At 44.1% G+C, this 21,899-nt stretch overlaps 2 protein-coding genes across 3 annotated transcripts; one reads left to right on the top strand and one right to left on the bottom strand.

Annotated features, from left to right (window-relative positions):
- Window positions 1-622: 622 nt before the first annotated feature.
- LOC110486933 (calpain-7) lies at window positions 623-16,534 on the bottom strand. The gene is made up of 19 exons (XM_021558804.2): window positions 16,139-16,534; window positions 15,694-15,802; window positions 14,459-14,616; window positions 14,024-14,091; window positions 12,254-12,481; window positions 11,889-11,975; window positions 11,587-11,713; window positions 11,112-11,291; window positions 10,789-10,935; window positions 10,462-10,568; window positions 9,990-10,110; window positions 8,630-8,874; window positions 7,240-7,375; window positions 7,054-7,129; window positions 6,811-6,956; window positions 4,169-4,231; window positions 3,936-4,066; window positions 3,193-3,285; window positions 623-1,084 (listed from the first exon to the last, which is right to left on the bottom strand). Exons 1-19 carry the CDS (start codon window positions 16,238-16,240, stop codon window positions 940-942), a joined length of 2,469 nt encoding a protein of 822 aa, XP_021414479.2. The 5' UTR covers window positions 16,241-16,534; the 3' UTR covers window positions 623-939.
- Window positions 16,535-16,559: 25 nt separating this feature from the next.
- On the top strand, window positions 16,560-18,403 carry pkdc (protein kinase-like domain containing). Of its 2 annotated transcripts, none has more exons than XM_021558825.2 (2): window positions 16,560-16,704; window positions 17,004-18,403. In XM_021558825.2, the coding sequence occupies exon 2, from the start codon at window positions 17,012-17,014 to the stop codon at window positions 17,969-17,971; it is 960 nt and encodes a 319-aa protein (XP_021414500.2). In that variant the 5' UTR covers window positions 16,560-16,704; window positions 17,004-17,011; the 3' UTR covers window positions 17,972-18,403. The 2 variants fall into 2 exon arrangements, with proteins under 2 accessions (XP_021414500.2, XP_036801622.1); XM_036945727.1 differs by having other exon boundaries at window positions 16,689-16,767.
- Window positions 18,404-21,899: the final 3,496 nt, after the last annotated feature.

The raw sequence follows: 21,899 nt of genomic DNA, 5'->3' as shown, positions 1-21,899 counted from the left end.
ATGAAATGACAGAGCAGCCATTTTGCTAATGCAAAATAAGTCTACATGGTACGGGTGACTCCGCTCTTTCAGTAAGTCTACACTTTCCTTAGTAAAATTATGTTTGAGGAGTGGGTCTTGTCCACAAGAGTGTATGGCATTGACAAACTGTTAACAGAGAAGGAGAAACCGCTGTGAAGCGGTCAAGTCCTTGCTGAAGCGTAAACAAGAGACTGAAGATTGCAGATATGTTTCAAATGTTGTTTTCCACGTGAGAACCCACACAGTTGCAAAATTCCAGGAACTTATAATAAATTCCTTGGTTTTCCCTAAATCCTGGTCGGAGGATTCCAGGAATCTGGAAAACCAGGGAATTTATTGAAAGTTCCTAGAATTTTGCAACCACACAGACACAGGTCCTGCATGCCTGTCACACATCCTTATAAATGCCAGAGATTAGTCTTCATTCCTGTGCAACAGAGAAATCCCTGTTGTGGTGCAGTCTCCTGAGAAAGACAGTTGCAGTTGAGAACGCCACCCTTCGTTCTTGGTAAATACCAGCACTGCCTCTTGAGTACCTAGACTGGCGGTCAACAAGCGCCAAGTAATTGAACATTGAAAATCATAAGGGCCATAGTTGTTGTGACATCATTTACTGTATCTGTCATTATGGCAAAGGAGGATGAAAGCACCTTCAACATTAGCTCTGATAGTTACTACTCAGTCAGTTAACATTTTTTGGAACATGTTCTTGCACACCTCAGCACATAGAGGGCTATGTTCCATACCAAAAACATGTCCCTTTCCAAATACCCTTGATAATAATCAATAAAGTAATCAGTCTCTTTGGGGTCGTCCTGCAATCATAACAAGTTCCACCCAGAGTCTAGGGAACAGTGAGTGTGTCCATGTTCTGAGCAAGTTATTCCTGGTGTCACCCCTGAATCCTCCCCCCTCTCCTTACTGGAGCTGGGAGACCTTTAGGGGCGTGGCGCTGCTGAAGTCCAGGAAGAAGGGTCCTTCCTGTTTGGGCAGGAAGGTGGTGGGGATGACATTGTAGATTCCAGCAGGGACATGGTCTGCCTCCATGTAGCAGAAACCACACCTACAGAGAGGGGGGGATGGGTCACTATGGCTGTGTCTCAATAGTCTCAAATAGCACCCTTTCTAATCTCCATTCCTTCATAACATGTTACAATGCAGTCCACCACCATTTCTGGACATTTTCTGTTTCATAACCCACTAAAAATGCATGCAATGTGTTCAATAGCAGAGCAGATTATCTGAATCATTTATAGAGATTATCTGATATTAAATACAAATTTAACCTGCTTTAACCTCATCCACAGGATAATCTAAAATCATGGTCTAAATGTGAGGAAAATGTTATGAATATCTTTACTTACAATTATTCCTGAAAAATAATTTCAGACGCACACAGCTGTTGTCATAAGATCTAACTCAAAAGGCATTCCTTTACGCAAGTGTGCAGTAAGGCTAATTTCAGTACACCCTCAATCTTTGAACCAGGCTAACTCAATCAGCATAGACATCCCAGAGGTCAGATACGAGGTTCTCAGATGTGACCTGTGGAGAATGTATAGAATGTTCCCTCAGTGTTGTGACTGTAGCCACCACATTTAGGCACCATGTCATCATGTCATCGGCTTTGGAGAATCATGTGTCCCCAATATATGTTCCAACACTGAACTTTAACCTGTGCATAACATTTTATGATGGATGCATTCAAGTGGTCACCCCGCCTGTTTAAGTAAAAAGCTGAGGGACGGGCCTGGAGAAATGTAACCACTTTCAAATTCATAGACGGAAAGGGGATACCTAGTCAGTTGAGCCATGAATGCAAGGACTGACCATAGATATCAAAATGTTTGTTTCAACCATGTTGAGGCTATATAGTGTTTGTATACATTTATGTTTACCAACATTGGAGTTAAACAAGCTCAGAGTTTCACAGTAGGAAAATGACACTCATACCCGGGTTGAAAATGGCCGATTTGGACACTGATAAGCGCCTACATTGGAACGCAGTAGCTGTACAGTAACATGCTATACATGAGGTCTCAGGGTCTCCGCTTCACAGCTCTGTATGGGTTTTGACTGAGCCGTTTGGAACTTGAGCCCCCGCGCGCAACAAGATATTTGCCCCCATTCTATCCGCTAATTGGGCAAACCATTTTGTTGTCGGAGTGAGGAAAATGCTGTAAATTAAGAGGACTTGATGTATTTTGAAAGATGAAATGTTGAGGATTATAATAAATACCGCTGATGTCATACAAGCCAAACACCCTTGAGCCCAAATGTGCACTTCTCACACATGTAATATACAGTGTCAACGTTTATGATCACTATGTTTAATGTACAAGATGACATGGCGTTACACCTTGGGATGTCCTGAACAGAATGAGCCTGTTTGTTGTATTGGGATTTTTTGGGCGGGCTGCAGACCCGGGCTGAATTGGCTTGTGAAAGCCTATTGTAAAATCATATTTTATAATTTAATAATGCCCACCTGACCCAGATTGGGATTTATAATGGATCGTTTCTGGATTGCGTATACAGTTATTTTGTGATGGCGGGGATGCAGGGCTGTGTTCCAAACAAAACACCTACCAGTGCGCTTGCTCGGCACAGCTTGGAGAGCTCAAAAAAAGCACCTTGTAGTTGAAGACTCGTCTTTTAGTCATAAAAGTGTATTGAAGTTACTTAGGAGAGGTGCGTAGACACTTGGAGACACCAGTTTGACCTCTCACTCAAACCCTTCATTTTTTTGTCTTATGTTGGACCTACCCCAAATCCATTAATATTGTTATGTTAATGAATGAGTATTTTCAGATTTCATTATCAACAAATGCGGTAAAATTACAGTAAATGTAAAATGAACATCAAATCGACAGTATAATGTTTGAATTCAGTCGTGTCAGGTGAACTATTAGATCCTCACCTTTAGTCTAATAATTTCCCCATAATCTCCAAACTGTTCCATTTTAATTGCTACCATTGCTATGCATATGCTTTCCTGTAATAAATATTCCTATTTAGCCCCATCTATATAGGCGAATTCCCACGAGTGTAAAGGGTTAATATTCAGATTGATTCTGAACTCATCTGGAACTCAACACTATGTACTGTCCCTGAATACCTCTATATGCTGATAGACAAACACACTATCTCCTGTGAATCCTGGGTGTGTACCTGTAGTCTCCACTGTTCTTCTTCGGGTGGCCTGCAGGTCCTGGCTCTACTACAGTGGACACGGTCACCATCTCAAAGCCCACACTGTACTGCCTAGAGGGTGAGACATGATAACAATAACACAAGCAACCAGAACCTGCGCTGCCTACGGAGGGAGAGAGGCAGAACCACATAACAACTACGCAGCACGTCAGATTCTTGGTAGGCCAGTACAATACAGCACCAACGCATTAAAAGAGAGAGAGAAGAGAAAGAGAGAGAGTATTTAGTTAGCAGTGCTAATGACTGCAGACTGGAGGGAGAGAGCGAGTCATCTCGTTTTAATTAGGAGCACCAGATGAACTATTAAAGATGACCCCTACAGGATGTCGTAAGGGAGTGTATTAACACTGGAAACTGACTGTTAGTCTGTCTGGTCACATTTACACCTGGCAATCGTATTCTGTGACGGCTCAAATTTTCTGGACGTGTCATGACAAAGTCTCATTGGAGTCAGACTGTCAGACACAATGCAGACCATGCATATTATTTACATTTTACATTTTGCAGTCACCTCGGATTAGAGAAGGTTTGACGGACAGGATGAACACTCAAGTATTAAAAGTGCTGTGTTACAAGAGGACATTCATTTCAATGGAACCCATTTTATAGCCATCAATTGTGATTGGGCCGTAAAGTGTCCCCCACTGGGTGTAGTGCCCCCAGTGGTGTGGAGGGCCCCCGCAGGCCTCAGTGAGTCTTACCTGGAGCCTCGTAGCTCTATGAGCATGGGTCCTGGGCGCTCCAGGTTAAACTGGTAGATTGGGTTGTGCTTGTACGAGTCCTTGTAGTTCCCACAGCCCCCCGCACTCGGCCCCTTCCAATGGCCATTGATCTGCACAGGGAGAGAGAGGGGGCTTTCACAATGTAAGATGGTGATTTTGTTATCATGCCAATAGAGAATGTGAACAAAGAGACAAGTGGAAGTAAATGTTACCCGTTTGGTATGAGTGAAGGGCGTTGGGATCTTGGAGAAGGAGAACTTGCATCCAGAGTAGACCTGTTGGAGTGAAACGTCTATTACTCTGGTGGAACTGAATGAGCAGGGATGTGATCAGCACAACATAGAAACATCAGGAAGAAACTCCAGGAAGAATACTGGCAAGCTCTTATTCAGATGGAAGAAATCATGTTCAATCCGTACCGCACGAGAACTCTTCTGAGGATGAGACTGAACGTCAATTCACTAATTCTCCAGATGATTTTTAAGGGAGTGAGAGTGCAGTAATTGATTCACAGCCAGTTTGCTGCTTGCTAAGTCAAGGCTAGAGATATTCCTCTGGCGATTGGCTTTTCTCTTTCATTCTCAGAAAGACACACATTCAACTACTCTCAGGGTTTCTTCTCTTCTACGGAGGCCAAACATGTTGTTTTTGTGAGACTTCAGATAACAGCTCCTCAAAGACTTCATCTCAGTTGGTAAGGGGAGTTTATGAAATATAAATTACCAAAAAAAGGTTTGGGTCACATACTCACACACAAAGCCTTTTACTCATTCATATACAAACCAACAAAGTCTCACTCTCTCCATCTCTCTTTCACACACAGCCATTCATTGCAGAAAACTCACAAGCTCTCGTTCAACTGATTTCCCAGTTCTGCAAGTGGGTTCTGATACAGAACTGTTTCTAATGAAATAATTAGCACACCTCATTTAAGACTCAATCTGCATGGATATGAACACACACACTCAGACTGCAGGACAAAGGAGGCTGATTCATGTATAATTCTACATTCTGAAACAACTCAGATCTAGTTTAATATTCCTTGTGTGTACAGTATATATATATATATATATATATACACACTACCGTTCAGAAGTTTGGGGTCACTTAGAAATGTCCTTGTTTTTGAAAGAAAAGCTACATTTTTTTGTCCATTAAAATAACATCAAATTGATCAGAAATACAGTGTAGACACTGTTAATGTTGTAAATGATTATTGTAGCTGGAAACGGCAGATTTATGGAATATCTACATAGGCCCATTATCAGCAACCATCACTCCTGTGTTCCAGTGGCACGTTGTGTTAGCTAATCCAAGTTTATCACTTTAAAAAGCTAATTGATCATTAGATAACCCTTTCGCAATTATGTTAGCACAGCTGAAAACTGTTGTGCTCATTAAAGAAGCATTAAACTGGCCTTCTTTAGACTAGTTGAGTATCAGCATTTGTGGGTTCGATTACAGGCTAAAAATGGCCAGAAACAAATAACTTCTTCTGAAACTCATCAGTCTATTCTTGTTCTGAGAAATGAAGGCTATTCCATGCAAGAAATTGCCAAGAAACTGAAGATCTCGTGTCGTGGAAATTTCCTGTATTACTAAGTGAAAGGAGAGTTTACAAACCACACACCAGTCAGAGTTATACATAAACTTCATATTTTAATTAAATGAGCTTCACCAAAGCCCTGTGACTCTCAGATCAATTCAGTGTCTATAAATGAATTCTGAGTGTCAACATAATGGCAACTGAGATCTTTTATAGCAAAGATCCACCCCTCTCAACTCACAATGATGAACCACAGATAATAGGAACTTCACAAAGGGCCTTTTACTTGAAAGAGGAGTATCCCATAACCAGATAGCATTAGCTATACATTATTGTTCAGGTTGTAATCTTGTTCCTGGTACTTCTTAGTACCAAAACATTACCTCATCCAATGGCATAAATCAATTGTCAATTCTAGACACCCCCATCTCAAATACACGCAAATCCTGGATAAACTCACAGAGGGGAGTGACTGGCACACAGACATTGTGGAGCCCTTCACATGGTTTAACAGATTCATTGGAAGACACTGTTCAATTCTGACTTCTCCCTTTCTGATATTCTGCATATTACCAGACAGATAAAAGACAAGCCTGACCTCTCCCCTCTCTGGGCCCCAAGTGACTTTTCCCTGGAGAAGAAAGAGGAAAATGCAACTACCATCTACATTATCCAAAATAAGTCATTCTAATGACAAATATCTCACATAAGCATTATTATGTAAATAAAACATCTTATTTATCAATGTTACCTAACTAATTCTGATTCTGCTACGACACTCGTACAACGCTGTGTACTACTCCCTTCACAGAACAGCGCAAACTGGCTCTAACCAGAATAGAAAGAGGAGTGGGAGGCCCCGGTGCACAACTGAGCAAGAGCACAAGTAAATTAGAGTGTCTAGCTTGGGAAACAGACGCCTCACAAGTCCTCAACTGGCAGCTTCATTAAATAATACCCGCAAAACACCAGTCTCAATGTCAACAGTGAGGAGACGACTCTGGGATGCTGGCCTTTTGAACTGTAGTGTATGTACACTTGACACTCATTAAGTGGAACAAGACTCTTCTCTCTCTCTTCTCCTCTTTCCTTCATCTCATGTGCCCTCACTCCATCTTCCCCCACTCCCTCTTGTTCTTCACCCCCACCATCCCACTCTTTTCTCACGCTCTATTGTGAGATGCTTGAGGCATGCTATATGGTCACTTCTGCACCGCAGTACAACAGGATCGCAGTGTTTACCTGACAGCGACAGATCTGACACTCAGGAGATGTATCTGACACAATATGTGTGTGTGTGTGTCTCACCCTCAGGGTGTAGTTGATGGTGTTCTGCTTCTCGTACTGTGACACCACCAGTGTGAATGTGTGTGTTCCAGTGCTGGTTAGTCTCATCTTGGTCAGGTAGTGGGGGCTGTTGATCCTGATCCCATCTATGTAGGGGGGAGGGTCCGCTGTGGAGGAACATACGAGACAGTCAGAGGAAACACACACACACACACACACACACACACACACACACACACACACACAATTCCATGAGAAACTCACCAGGGTAGTAAACTTTCTTTCCCTCCGTCTTGTAAACCACCAAGGTGATGAACTCCTTGTTTTGTGCAAAGTCATCCTGTACATCAAAAGGACAAAAACAGAGCGATTATTGTTTCTATGGGAAAAAAATGAGACGACATTGTCTGATACTGTGTGGTGGTGAACAGCCAGACAGACGGTGTGCACCTTGTCAGTGATGTGTCTGGTCAGCAGCACCCAGACAGCAGTGCCCCCTGCAGGACAGGTCACCTCCAGCCGGTACTGAGGGTTGTTGGCCAGGCTGTAGGCATCCTTCACAGGGCCCTGCCTCCCATCCCAGCTACTGCAGGGACACACACACACACACACACAACCAGAAATATACTTCACATATCAAAACACGTGTATTTTTTTTTTATACACACACAGTGCATTTGGAAAGTATTCAGACCCCTTTACTTTTTCACATTTTGTTAAGTTATTATTATTCTAAAATGTAATAAATAAAGACATCCTCAGTCTACACACAATAGCCCATAATGACAAAGCAAAAACAGGTTTTTGGAACGCTTGGCAAAAAAAATGAAATACCTTGTTTACATAAGTGTTTAGACCCTTTGCTGTGAGACTCGAAATTGAGCTCAGGTGCATCCGGTTTCCATTGATCATCCTTGAGTGGCCTCCATCACTCTTAAATGGAAGGAGTTTGGAAACACCAAGACTCTTCCTAGGACCCGCCGCCCGATCAAACGGAGCAATCGGGGGAGAAGGGCCTTGGTCAGGGAGGTGACCAAGAAGCTCCAGAGTTCATTCTGTGGAGATGTGAGAACCTTCCAGAAGGACAACCATCTCTGCAGCACTCCACCAATCAGGCCTTTATGGTACAGTGGCCAGACGGAAGCCACTTCTCAGTAACAGGCACATTGACATCCCGCTTGGAGTTTGCCAAAAGGAACCTTAAGTATTCTCAGTCCATGAGAAACAAGATTCTCTGGTCTGATGAAACCAAGACTGAACTCTTTGGCCTGAATGCCAAGCGTCACGCCTAGAGGAAACCTGACACCATCCTTACGGTGAAGCATGGTGGCTTCGGGACTGGTCTATGAATGTCCTTGAGTGGCCCAGCCAGAGCCCGAACCTGATCGAACATCTCTGAAGAGACCTGAAAATAGCTGTGCAGCAACACTCCCCATCCAACCTGACGGAGCTTGAGAGGATCTGCAGAGAAGAATGGGAGAAACTCCCCAGATACAGGTGTGCCAACCTTGTAGCGTCAAACCCAAGAAGACTCGAGGCTGTGATCGCTGCCAAAGGTGCTTTAACAAAGTACTGAGTAAAGGGTCTGAATTACTTAATGCAAATGTGATTTCTGGTTTTTATTTGTATTAAATTTGCAAAAAATTCTAAAAACTTGTTTATGCTTTGTCTTTATGGGGTATTGTGTGTAGATTGATGAGGGGGAAAAAATGATTTAATCACGTAACAAAACGTAAAAAAGTTAAGTTTGTCTGAATACTTTCCGAACGCACTGTATCGTACTTGGTTATAGGTATAGCAGACCCTTGTGGGAGATATGAGAGGGCTGTTGTTGACTGACCTGTGGATACAGGAAGACTCTCTAAACAGGGCGGGGCTCCAGCTCAGGTAGATGACATCATAGTACTGGCACAGGTCCTCAAACGTGATCCAGAACACGCCGTTATCAAACTTCTGTGCGGTCTTGGGGTCAAAGTTGAGGTATTTGAGAAGTTCTGGGGTCCAATTTTTCTCATCCCGTTCACTGAAGCGGCCTTTCCACCTCAGGTGGCTCCACGGGTTCTTCAGCTGTAGGAATCGCTTCCCCTGAGAGCCAGATCAAATGGCACAGAAGCTTAGCATGCAGGCAGAACACCATTAACGATGCGCAAAGTTACAAAGTTATAGTTTTGTCTTATCTTGATTATTGTCCAGTCGTGTGGTCGAGTGCTGCAAGGAAAGACCGAGTTAAACTGTAGCTGGCCCAGAACAGAGCAGTCTTGCTCTTCCTTATATTCAGAGGGCTGATATAAATACTATGCATGCCAGTCTCTCACGGCACAATGCCTCTCCCCTATTTGACCTAGATAGTTTGTGTGTATGTATTGATATGTAGGCTACGTGTGCCTTTAAAAAAATATATGTAGTTCTGTCCTTGAGCTGATCTTGTCTATTAATGTTCTGTATTATGTTGTTTCATGTTTTGTGTGGAACCCAGGAAGAGTAGCTGCTGCTTTTGCAACAGCTAATGGGGATCCTAATAAAATACCAAAGACATAAATGGAATTGACCAGATACAAATAAAACACAGCATGCTATACTATGAGTGGTTATGCTAACCAAGCTACTGTAACAACTGAGTGGTTATGCTAACCAAGCTACTGTAACAACTGAGTGGTTATGCTAACCAAGCTACTGTAACAACCATGAGTGGTTATGCTAACAAGCTACTGTAACAACCATGAGTGGTTATGCTAACAAGCTACTGTAACAACCATGAGTGGTTATGCTAACAAGCTACTGTAACAACCATGAGTGGTTATGCTAACAAGCTACTGTAACAACTGAGTGGTTATGCTAACCAAGCTACTGTAACAACCATGAGTGGTTATGCTAACAAGCTACTGTAACAACCATGAGTGGTTATACTAACAAGCTACTGTAACAACTGAGTGGTTATGCTAACCAAGCTACTGTAACAACTGAGTGGTTATGCTAACAAGCTACTGTAACAACCATGAGTGGTTATGCTAACAAGCTACTGTAACAACCATGAGTGGTTATGCTAACAAGCTACTGTAACAACCATGAGTGGTTATGCTAACAAGCTACTGTAACAACCATGAGTGGTTATGCTAACAAGCTACTGTAACAACCATGAGTGGTTATGCTAACAAGCTACTGTAACAACCATGAGTGGTTATGCTAACACCAACACTTACTTTGTGCTCCCGGATATCCAGGACAGCATAGGCATGCGTTGGCACAAGGCCCCACCTTTCGCCTTCCTCCTCTGTCATCACCCCTGTTGCTGTGGTGATTAGGACGTCGCCCCGGTGAAACCTGTCATCAGAGGAGGGGATGTGAGAGTAGTAGGTCAGCTATCTTGGCTAGGAGACAAAACTTTGTGGTATTGATAACCATGTCTATTACCATCTGGCAGCAAAGGTAATCATGAAAAATCAATACCTGACTGGAGGATGGAATAGTGGCATTACTCAGTGTGTGTGTGTGTGTGTGTATCTTTTTGCAAATGTAATATGATTTGTGGATTCAAATAAAGTATTTCAACTGTGTAAGACTCTTAGTTCTATAGCTCTTAGTGTGAATTCTACAGAGCATATGGACTATGTAGGCCCTTAAGTGTGTGCATGGGTGAATTAATGAGTGTGTGTTTGTGTCTGCTTGTCTCACCTCTGGTAGAGCATGCGGAAGGTGTCGTCCTTGATGAATGACTGATTGTCTGAATGCATGGCGATACGCTCTGGGATCCAGCCAGTGAGTGCGTGCAGATCGATGTTCTACAATATAATAAGACAGAAAGAATTGAGATCACACTTTAGAGAATAGCAATAACAAGGTGGGGAACAGAACCAACTGTCCAATCACGTACGGTGGATGAAATGTGGAATTTAACACACGGTGTGAATGAGGGAACTCGTTAGCTCTGAAACATTCGCTATTGGACAGAGCAAAGTACAAGGGATAGTACTAGTACTTTCACAGGGGGAACTCCCTCACCGAGTTGGAGCCGGGGAAGTCGTAACCTCCCATGACCTTCATGTAGGCCTTCTCTATGAGGGAGACCCACAGCTCGTTCCTGTTGCTGGAGTAGGAACACAGCAGCTCTCCATTCTGACCACATGGCAGGAAGTCGTCTATAATGACCTGCAGGGAACAGGAAGGGGAACACTTACAACAATACAACCCATTGGTAGACACTGTCAGCGACATGGCAGCTTTACAGTGACAGTCTAGTCATTTAGAGAGGGAGGTTTTCTAGCTTATCTCACAATGACATTGAGCACCAGTGGACCCAGTTCCCAGGTTTTGCAGTGTGTTACCTTCCTGGGCACACCGTTGATGTGAAGCTTCACCATGTACTTCCCACAGGGGTTATACTCTGGCTCCCCGCGCCGGTTCTGGGGGTAGATGATGCTGGTGATGAGCTTCTTGTTGTAGCGTCGCTCATAGGCAGCGCTGATGGCTAACGACGCCACGAACGAGCAGTCAGACACCACTGTCTAACGGGAGAGAGTAGGTGATCAACAATAAGAGTATGAGACTAACATCCGACCACCAGGATGTCGGGTAAATCTGTCAGTTTTATCCGTCACATTGAGAGGTATTCAGTTTAGAGCAGATTGTCCATAAAGTAGGTAGCTTTTATCAGTCAAAACATACGTACAAGTGGCGCCATCTGATGATGAGTCAATTCCAATACACCTTAAATAATTCTGTATTTTACAGGGAGCATTTGAGAACATTTTGGTCTTGGTTATTGATAGTGAATATTGACGGCTGTGTGTGTGGCCGGACCTGTTTGATGCTGAAGCTGGATACAGATAAGATCATGGTGGGGTTATTGCAGATCTCGTCAGGGCGAACCCAGCGGGAGAAGATGGTTTTCTGCTTGGGAGACAGGGCCAGCTTGCCTAGTTTGTCCCTGGAAAGCATCCACAGAGAATAAAAAGTCTGATGTTTATCACAAATTAAAAATGAATGCAATCAAGTGGCACTCCAGATAGTATCTGCTTTCTGGTTGCAGGTAGAAATGTATTACGTGTGTATTCTACAATCCGCACACCCACTTACTAAGGAACAAGAATATCCTGACTTACGAGAATGGAACAGGAAAGGCAAATCTCTCCTTCAGGTCCACACTCATGAAGGGGACGAAGGGTATGCCGTTGATCTTGGACGTGCTCCTATGTGGAAAAAGTGGAGAGGAGAATCAGGAGAAATGTAACGTGTATACCTTAGCCAGCAGATGAAAATGTAGATGCGAGTCAAACCTGAACCTTTACCAAACAAAGGTGTGTTACTGCCTAACCTTTAGAAAAACAAGTCACACACTGGCATTATGCTCCTAGGGAAATGGGGATGATTATGGAACCACAGATCATTGCTTCTTGGGAGCCTAAACTCAATGTGTTGACCATGTTCTTTAATTCTCCAGAGTCCAGATATATCCCAGCCTGCTCACCTGAGCACCTCGATCTCTTCTGAGGTGTAGCGCTGACCCTGAGGCTCGCTGGACTGGACCGGCCTGACTGGCTGGGGGCGGTCCTGGAGAGAGAAGTCAGGCCCCAGGGGGAAGAACTGTCTGACGGGACAAGGCCCCCCACTGGGTTTGGCCCCTGAGGGCCCCGGCCTGTCCTGTGGCGACTGGGCTAAGGGACTGGCGGACTGGGACTCCTTCAGCCCCTCCGCCCTGGAGAGAAACAAAGGGGTTGGTTGGTTGGTCGGTCGGGTTGGTGTTCCTTGATCAACAGTGCATTCGGAAAGTATACAGACCCCTTGACTTTTTCCAGATTTTGTTACAGCCTTATTCTCAGAATAAAATAAAAAAAATCCTCATCTACTCACAATACCCCATAATGACAAAGCAAAAACAGGTTCAGAAATTTTGCACAAAAAAATAAAAAACTGAAATATGACATTTACATAAGTATTCAGACCCTTTACTCAGTACTTTGTTAAAGCACCTTTGGCAGCGATCACAGCCTCGAGTCTTCTTGGGTATGACGCTACAAGCATGGCACATCTGTATTTGGGGAGTTTCTCCCATTCTTCTCTGTAGATCCTCTCAAGCTCTGTCAGGTTGGATGGGGGGTGTCCCTGCACAGCTATTTTCAGGTCTCTCCAGAGATGTTTGATCAAGGTTCAAGTCCAGTCTCTGGCTGGGCCAGTCAAGGACATTCAAAGATTTGTCCTGAATCCACTCCTGTGTTGTCTTGGCTGTGTGCTTAGGGTCATTGTCTTGTTGGAAGGTGAACCGTTGGCCCAGTCTGAAGTCATGAGCGCTCTGGAGCAGGTTTTCATCAAGGATCTCTCTGTACTTTGATCCGTTAATCTTTCCCTCAATCCTGACTTGTCTCCCAGTCCCTGCCACTGAAAAACATCCCCACGGCATGATGCTGCCACCACCATGCTTCCCCGTAGGTGCCTTTTAGCAAATTCCAAGCTGGCTGTCATGTGCCATTTACTGAGGAGTGGCTTCTGTCTGGCCATTCTACCATAAAGGCATGGTTGGTGGAGTGCTACAGAGATGGATGTTCTTCTGGAAGGTTCTCCCATCTGTCAGAGTGACCATCGGGTTCTCGTTCACCTCCTTGACCAAAGCCCTTCTCCCCCGATTTCTCAGTTTGGCCAGGCGGCGAGCTCTAGGAAGAGTCTTGGGGGTTCCAAACATCTTCCATTTAAGAACGATGGAGGCCAATGTGTTCTTGGGGACCTTCAATGCTGCATAAATGTTTTGTTACTCTTCCCCAGATCTGTGCCTCGACACAATCCTGTCTCGGAGCTCTATGGAGAATTCCTTCGATCTCATGGCTTGGTTTTTGCTCTGACATGCACTTGCAACTGCGGGACCTTATATGGACAGGTGTGTGCCTTTCCAAATCATGTCCAATCAATTTAATTTACCACAGGTGGACTCCAATCAAGTTGTAGAAACATCTCAAGGATGCACCTGAGTTCAATTTCAAGTCTCACAGCAAAGGGACTGAATAGTTATGTAAATAAGGTATTTCTGGTTTTTATTTATAATACATTTTGAAAAATCGCTTTGTCATTATGGGGTATTGTGTGTAGATTGATGACAATTTGTATTTATTTAATCCATTTAAAAATAAGGCTGTAACAAAATGTGGAAAAAGTAAAGGGGTCTGAATACTTTCCGAATGCACTGTATACAACACTCGAAATGTAGAAATATTACACTATAGAGAGGAGGGGAGAGTGACCTCCTTACCTATCGAGGGCCTGACGAGCCAGCTGCTTCAATTTGCCCTGCAGCCCCTGGTCTGTCGTATCATGAGACTGTGAGAAAAGAAAGTGGGAGAAAAGGAGTGAGGGGAGAGTTACACTTGACACCTGCCACACATTATGTACCTTAGAGTCTAGGTCAAGGGGGATGTCAGTACATACAATGAAGACTAGTAGGTTCATGGCCTAATCCAAATAAACTGTTCTTATACTCATTCCTGACTATACCTCCATTGGACCTGGTGATGACCCAGGAATTAACATCCTGTATAATGTTTGATACAGTGGTCTGAATAGCAGAGTACAGCTCATTTTGTTGTTGTTGATTTGCTCAATTACAAGAGCATCGGTGGTGAAAGTTGCCCCTGTAGTCACACAGCTGGCCTAAAAGAAGCATGGGCCTTTCCTGAGCAGTCCCTACCGTCTGGATGCAGAGTTCCACGGCCTGTGTGTAGAGCTCGATGGCCTCGCCCCCATTGCCCTTCTCATCCTCCTCAAAGGCCTGGGTGACCAGGAAGTGGGCCCGCTCCAGATCCACCTGCTGCTTGCTCTTCAGAGGGTCGCTACTTTGAGCTTGAACTGCATGGGGTAGGACACAATGGAACATTAAAAATATATATTTTCAAATACACTGGATAGGTGCAGTGAAATGTTGTTTTACAGCCATAGTAGTACTGTGCCCCTGGAGCAAATAAGGATTGTGGTGCATTGCTCAAGGGCACAGACCAATTTTTCACCTTGCCAGATGCGAGTCAAACCTCAACCTTTCGGTTGCTGGAAATTTACATAAGTATTCAGACCCTTTACTCAATACATTGTCTTAGCACCGCGATTACAGCCTCAAGTCTTCTTGAGACACCTGTATTTGGGGAGTTTCTCCCATTCTTCTCTGCAGATCCTCTCAAGCTCTTGTCAGGTTGGATGGGGAGCGTCGCTGCACAGCTATTCCCAGGTCTCTCCAGAGATGGCTCCACCTGGGCCACTCAAGGACATTCAGAGACTTGCCCCGAAGCCACTCCTGCGTCCAGCTCTAGGAAGAGTGTTGATGGCTACAAATTTCTTCCATTTAAGAATGATGGAGGCCACTGTGTTCTTGGGGACCTTCAATGCTGCAGAAATGTTTTAGTACCCTTCCCCAGATCTGTGCTTTGACACAATCCTGTCTGGTTTTTGCTCTGACATGCACTGTCAACTGTGGGACCTTATACAGGTGCCTTTCCAAATCATGTCCAATCATTGTAATTTATCACAGGTGGACTCCAAGCTATAGAAACATCTCAAGGACACACCTGAGCTCAATTTAAAGTCTCATTGCAAAGGGACTGAATACTTTGGTAAATAAGCTGTTTCTGTTGTTTTTTCAAATAAATTTGCAAACATTTCTAAAAACCTGTTTTTGCTTTGTCACTATGGGGTAGTGTGTGTAGATTGCTGATCACAATTTTAATGTAATTAATTTTAGAAGGCTGTACGGTAACAAAATGTGGAAAAAGACAAGGGATCTGAATACTTTCCGAATGCACTGTAGGCTACTCACTGCTATGCTTTATGAATATGGGTCCACTCATTCTGGATGGAGTATGAGAGTGAATGAAGTTGGATCAGAAGTGGTTATTGAGGATCACCACTTTCCCTAAACTGTTGAGTTGGACTCACCAGCATTGTGCAGGGCCTGAACCCGGTCCAGGTACTCATTGACTTTATCCTGGATGCCCTCCAGTTTAGACCCTGCCATGCCGGCGTAGATCAGGGCTTGTGCCGCCTCCTAATATCACATACAACACCAACATTATTGCTTTCAAAATTACAAATGTATTTTTATGTAGCAAAATACAAGCGTGTCTTAACCATGGGTCAAGTACCTCTAAGATAGTAACTAACCCTATATTATTTGAGTTTCTGGATATCCCTTAAAGGCTGAATACATACCGTTTGTTACACAGGTGTAAACACTGGAATGCCACTTCTAAAGGCTAAAAGTGCATCAGTGATCAAGTTGTCTATTCCACAATGGTGACGATAAGATGCAGGTGAAAGTAAAAGCCAATGTGGAGTGCGGCAAATTATTCCACAACATCCATTTCAGAGTCCTTATCGTTACCTTATAATAGAAGACCGCTTCGTTGTATTTTCCATTCTGGTCGCAGATGACAGCAGTTTTAGCAAATTTAACTGCATCGTGCTCCAGTGCCGTGCAATCCATTTTGTTCTAACGTTTTTTCATACGCCTTCATACAGCCTGGAAAATATGACTGTCCCTGTCATTCGTAACCAACTTTAACTAGCTAGCGGCGTTAGCTAGCAAGCCGAACTTGATAGAACGTCAGACAGCTAAATCAAAGCAATGAGTTACAGTTCCAAAATTTGGGTTTTTAAAATAAGATTATCAAATTAATGAAATAGAAACAACCGCCTTGACAATATCCGTAAAACATTATGATATACAGCTAGCAAGTAGACGAGCTACTTTCTGCTCGATAACAACAACATAAGTAATTTCCATGATTTAGCTTCCGGGTAGCTCCAACGATGACGAGAGCTTTTACCCTCCAATCCAGTTGGTGGCAATATTGAGCCATTGATTGATGTAAATCTCCAGTCCACATTGAAGAGTATTCATGATCGAAACATAACACAGTACAACTCGACGTGCAACACATGTTCATCGTGAGTTTTACGCACATTTGCGTTGTTAACTAATGTTTTGTCTGTGTCCCTCGTGAGATGGCGGTGTGTGGATTTGAAATATGACACTTAATTAAATAGTTTCAGTCGAAGTTCAATTTCCTCCATGTGTGTGAAACGCATAGACTTGCATTTCCTACTCAATCAAACCGTGTGCATGCTTACTTTGTTGTTCCTTCAGTCAACACTTTAATGCCCTAATTTATCAGTCTTTTGTGAAAAGATGTCGTTTTGACAGATTTTGACACAACCTAATCTGTTATTTTTCGGTCTGGTGAAAGACTTCAGGATGAAACAAGAATATCAGGACCTTATTCTGCAGGAGTGTGGTGCAAAGGCTCTGCGTGTTGGTGACACAATCCAGACGCTGTGGAGCGGCTATGGCCAGATTGTGAGGGTCCATTTAGATGGCTGTGACCGCCCCTCTGTCGTTGTCAAACATGTCATGTTCCCAAAGGAAGCCGAGCACCCTGGAGGCTGGAACACAGACCTGTCTCACATGCGCAAGGTGAGGTCCTACCAAGTGGAGACACACTGGTACCAGAACTACTCCACCAATGATGGCTGTCGAATGCCAGCCTGCCTGGCTGCTTGTTCATACGGGGACGAAAAGCTGATCGTTCTGGAGGACCTGGATGTGGTGGGCTTCGACCAGAGAAGAACCAGCGTTAGGGATGCAGAGATGAGGGCCTGCCTCAGCTGGCTGGCCCACTTCCATGGCCTCTTCCTGGGGGTGGTGCCAGAGGGGCTGTGGCCCGTAGGTACCTATTGGCACCTGGAAACACGCCCTGACGAGCTGAATACCATGGATGACGCCCAGCTCAAAGCAGCTGCCGGGGAGATTGACAGGATCCTCAATGAATGCAGCTTCAAGACAATCGTTCACGGAGATGCCAAACTAGCCAACTTCTGCTTCTCTGAGAGTGGGCAGGGTGTGGCGGCAGTGGACTTTCAGTACGTGGGCGGAGGCTGTGGGATGAAGGATGTTGTCTACCTCCTGGAGGAAATAGAGGAGAAACAGCTTGAAAAGAGGGTTCCTGGCCTGCTGGACTACTACTTCACAGAACTGAGGGCATCGGTGACCAAACAGGTGGACTTTGCTGCCCTGGAGAAAGAGTGGAGGGAGATGTTTGCCTTTGCCTGGACAGACTTCCATCGCTTTCTCCTGGGATGGATGCCAGGACACCGGAAGATCAACAGATACACTAAGCAGCTGACTAAAGAGGTGCTGAGGAAACTGAAACGGTGACTTAAGCCTCTGCCATTTAGGCTCAATCACCTGCTGATTGGACTGGATTGTATTGAGGGATGTAGATCAGAAAAACTGATTTGACTGACATTGACTGACAGAAACTGACATTTCTATCATCCATATGCACAAAACCATGTAAACACCCGTTAGTATGCATCACGTGTATGTACTTTAATCGGTTTAATAATACTTTACTGTGGATATGTACAACAACAAGAAATGGCCAGTTCAAATCAGGAGTTCAAATATAATTTTATTCAACATTTGACAGACAAGGGACATTTAGTTCTCTATGTAAGTGTGTATGGCATTGCCTACACAATTTAAGGAATTGCCACGTTTCGTGACTAAGCTGCAATTTGATATCTGCAGATAAACTTAATAAAGCACTTTTAATTCCCACCTTGCAGTGTTTTGGTTCTGCATAGCTTGTAAGAATTTGAGAACTTTTAACCATCATTTACCACAAAGAATGACACATTCCCTATGCTTTCTCTATGGGGACAAGTTAACGAAAACAGACAACCAAAATGTAGTACCAGAGTGCATCAAGTGTGAAGTGTATTTCTCTTTCCTTTATCTGCACGGATGTAAAATAGGTGCTGGATAGTTGAAAGCACCTCCCTGATAGCGACCCACAATAGTACTTTCACCTATTTGGAATTTTCATATCAGTGCAGATGAGATGGAGTCAGATCCAGCCAAAATAACTGTAGTTAGCGACATATTGTAATCAGCTGTTGCACACGAGATCCCCTAAAAACACCCCACTTCGATACAGCTATGACCAAAAGTGATTTTCCCAAACCCTTTTCCTAACCTTAACCTAATTCTCCTAACCTAGTAATTTTAGAAAAAAGGGTTAGTATTCGTGAAAATGCTTTCCTAACCTGCATCGAAGTGGCATGTATCCCACTGCAGAAGAGTTTTGACATACAGTGCCTTGCGAAAGTATTCTGCCCCCTTGAACTTTTCGACCTTTTGCCACATTTCAGGCTTCAAACATAAAAGATATAAAACTGTATTTTTTTGTGAAGAATCAACAACAAGTGGGACACAATCATGAAGTGGAACGACATTTATTGGATATTTCAAACTTTTTTAACAAATCAAAAACTGAAAAATTGGGCGTGCAAAATTATTCAACCCCTTTACTTTCAGTGCAGCAAATTCTCTCCAGAAATTCAGTGCGGATCTCTGAATGATCCAATGTTGACCTAAATGACTAATGATGATAAATACAGTCCACCTGTGTGTAATCAAGTCTCTGTATAAATGCACCTGCACTGTGATAGTCTCAGAGGTCCGTTAAAAGCGCAGAGAGCATCATGAAGAACAAGGAACACACCAGGCAGGTCCGAGATACTGTTGTGAAGAAGTTTAAAGCCAGATTTGGATACAAAAAGATTTCCAAAGCTTTAAACATCCCAAGGAGCACTGTGCAAGCGATAATATTGAAATGGAAGGAGTATCAGACCACTGCAAATCTACCAAGACCTGGCCGTCCCTCTAAACTTTCAGCTCATACAAGGAGAAGACTGATCAGAGATGCAGCCAAGAGGCCCATGATCACTCTGGATGAACTGCAGAGATCTACAGCTGAGGTGGGAGACTATGTCCATAGGACAACAATCAGTCGTATATTGCACAAATCTGGCCTTTATGGAAGAGTGGCAAGAAGAAAGCCATTTCTTAAAGATATCCATAAAAAGTGTTGTTTAAAGTTTGCCACAAGCCACCTGGGAGACACACCAAACATGTGGAAGAAGGTGCTCTGGTCAGATGAAACCAAAATTGAACTTTTTGGCAACAATGCAAAACGTTATGTTTGGCGTAAAAGCAACACAGCTCATCACCCTGAACACACCATCCCCACTGTCAAACATGGTGGTGGCGGCATCATGGTTTGGGCCTGCTTTTCTTCAGCAGGGACAGGGAAGATGGTTAAAATTGATGGGAAGATGGATGGAGCCAAATACAGGACCATTCTGGAAGAAAACCTGATGGAGTCTGCAAAAGACCTGAGACTGGGACGGAGATTTGTCTTCCAACAAGACAATGATCCAAAACATAAAGCAAAATCTACAATGGAATGGTTCAAAAATAAACATATCCAGGTGTTAGAATGGCCAAGTCAAAGTCCAGACCTGAATCCAATCGAGAATCTGTGGAAAGAACTGAAAACTGCTGTTCACAAATGCTCTCCATCCAACCTCACTGAGCTCGAGCTGTTTTGCAAGGAGGAATGGGAAAAAATGTCAGTCTCTCGATGTGCAAAACTGATAGAGACATACCCCAAGCGACTTACAGCTGTAATCGCAGCAAAAGGTGGCGCTACAAAGTATTAACTTAAGGGGGCTGAATAATTTTGCACGCCCAATTTTTCAGTTTTTGATTTGTTAAAACAGTTTGAAATATCCAATAAATGTCGTTCCACTTCATGATTGTGTCCCACTTGTTGTTGATTCTTCACAAAAAAATACAGTTTTATATCTTTATGTTTGAAGCCTGAAATGTGGCAAAAGGTCGCAAAGTTCAAGGGGGCCGAATACTTTCGCAAGGCACTGTATGTCACACCCCCTTTGGATCAGCTGTTGTATAGAGCATAATAGTAATGGCGTCTTTTTATAGGCACTAACTCCGGCATGGCTCGTTGGCCAAAGCCTATGGGGAAATTAGATATACACTGCTCAAAAAAATAAAGGGAACACTTAAACAACACAATGTAACTCCAAGTCAATCACACTTCTGTGAAATCAAACTGTCCACTTAGTAAGCAACACTGATTGACAATACATTTCACATGCTGTTCTCCAAATGGAATAGACAACAGGTGGGAATTATAGGCAATTAGCAAGACACCCTAAATAAAGGAGTGGTTCTGCAGGTGGTGACCACAGACCACTTCTCAGTTCCTATGCTTCCTGGCTGATGTGGAGGAGGCCGTAGGAGGGCAACAACCCAGCAACAGGACCGCTACCTCCGCCTTTGTGCAAGGAGGAGCAGGAGGAGCACTGCCAGAGCCCTGCAAAATGACCTCCAGCAGGCCACAAATGTGCATGTGTCTGCTCAAACGGTCAGAAACAGACTCCATGAGGGTGGTAGGAGGGCCCGACGTCCACAGGTGGGGGTTGTGCTTTTGCCAGAGAACACCAAGATTGGCAAATTCGCCACTGGTGCCCTGAGCTCTTCACAGATGAAAGCAGGTTCACACTGAGCACATGTGACAGACGTGACAGAGTCTGGAGACGCTGTGGAAAACGTTCTGCTGCCTGCAACATCCTCCAGCATGACCGGTTTGGCGGTGGGTCAGTCATGGTGTGGGGTGGCATTTCTTTGGGGGGCCGCACAGCCCTCCATGTGCTCGCCAGAGGTAGCCTGACTGCCATTAGGTACCTAGATCCTCAGACCCCTTGTGAGACCATATGCTGGTGCAGTTGGCCCTAGGTTCCTCCTAATGCAAGACAATGCTAGACCTCATGTGGCTGGAGTGTGTCAGCAGTTCCTGCATGAGGAAGGTATTGATGCTATGGACTGGCCCGCCCGTTCCCCAGACCTGAATCCAATTGAGCACATCTGGGACATCATGTCTCGCTCCATCCACCAATGCCACGTTGCACCACAGACTGTCCAGGAGTTGGCGGATGCGTTAGTCCAGGTCTGGTAGGAGATCCCTCAGGAGACCATCCGCCACCTCATCAGGAGCATGCCCAGGCGTTGTAGGGAGGTCATACAGGCACGTGGAGGCCACACACACTACCAAGCCTCATTTTTACTTGTTTTAAGGACATTACATCAAAGTTGGATCAGCCTGTAGTGTGGTTTTCCACTTTAATTTTGAGTGCGACTCCAAACCCAGACCTCCATGGGTTGATAAATTTGATTTCCATTGATCATTTGTGTGTGATTTTGTTGTCAGCACATT

This window comes from Oncorhynchus mykiss, chromosome 2, assembly GCF_013265735.2.
Source record: "Oncorhynchus mykiss isolate Arlee chromosome 2, USDA_OmykA_1.1, whole genome shotgun sequence".
Classification (NCBI taxonomy): domain Eukaryota; kingdom Metazoa; phylum Chordata; class Actinopteri; order Salmoniformes; family Salmonidae; genus Oncorhynchus; species Oncorhynchus mykiss.
The sequence above is the reverse complement of the archived record's forward strand: the minus strand, read 5'-3'. Positions and strand labels throughout refer to the sequence as shown.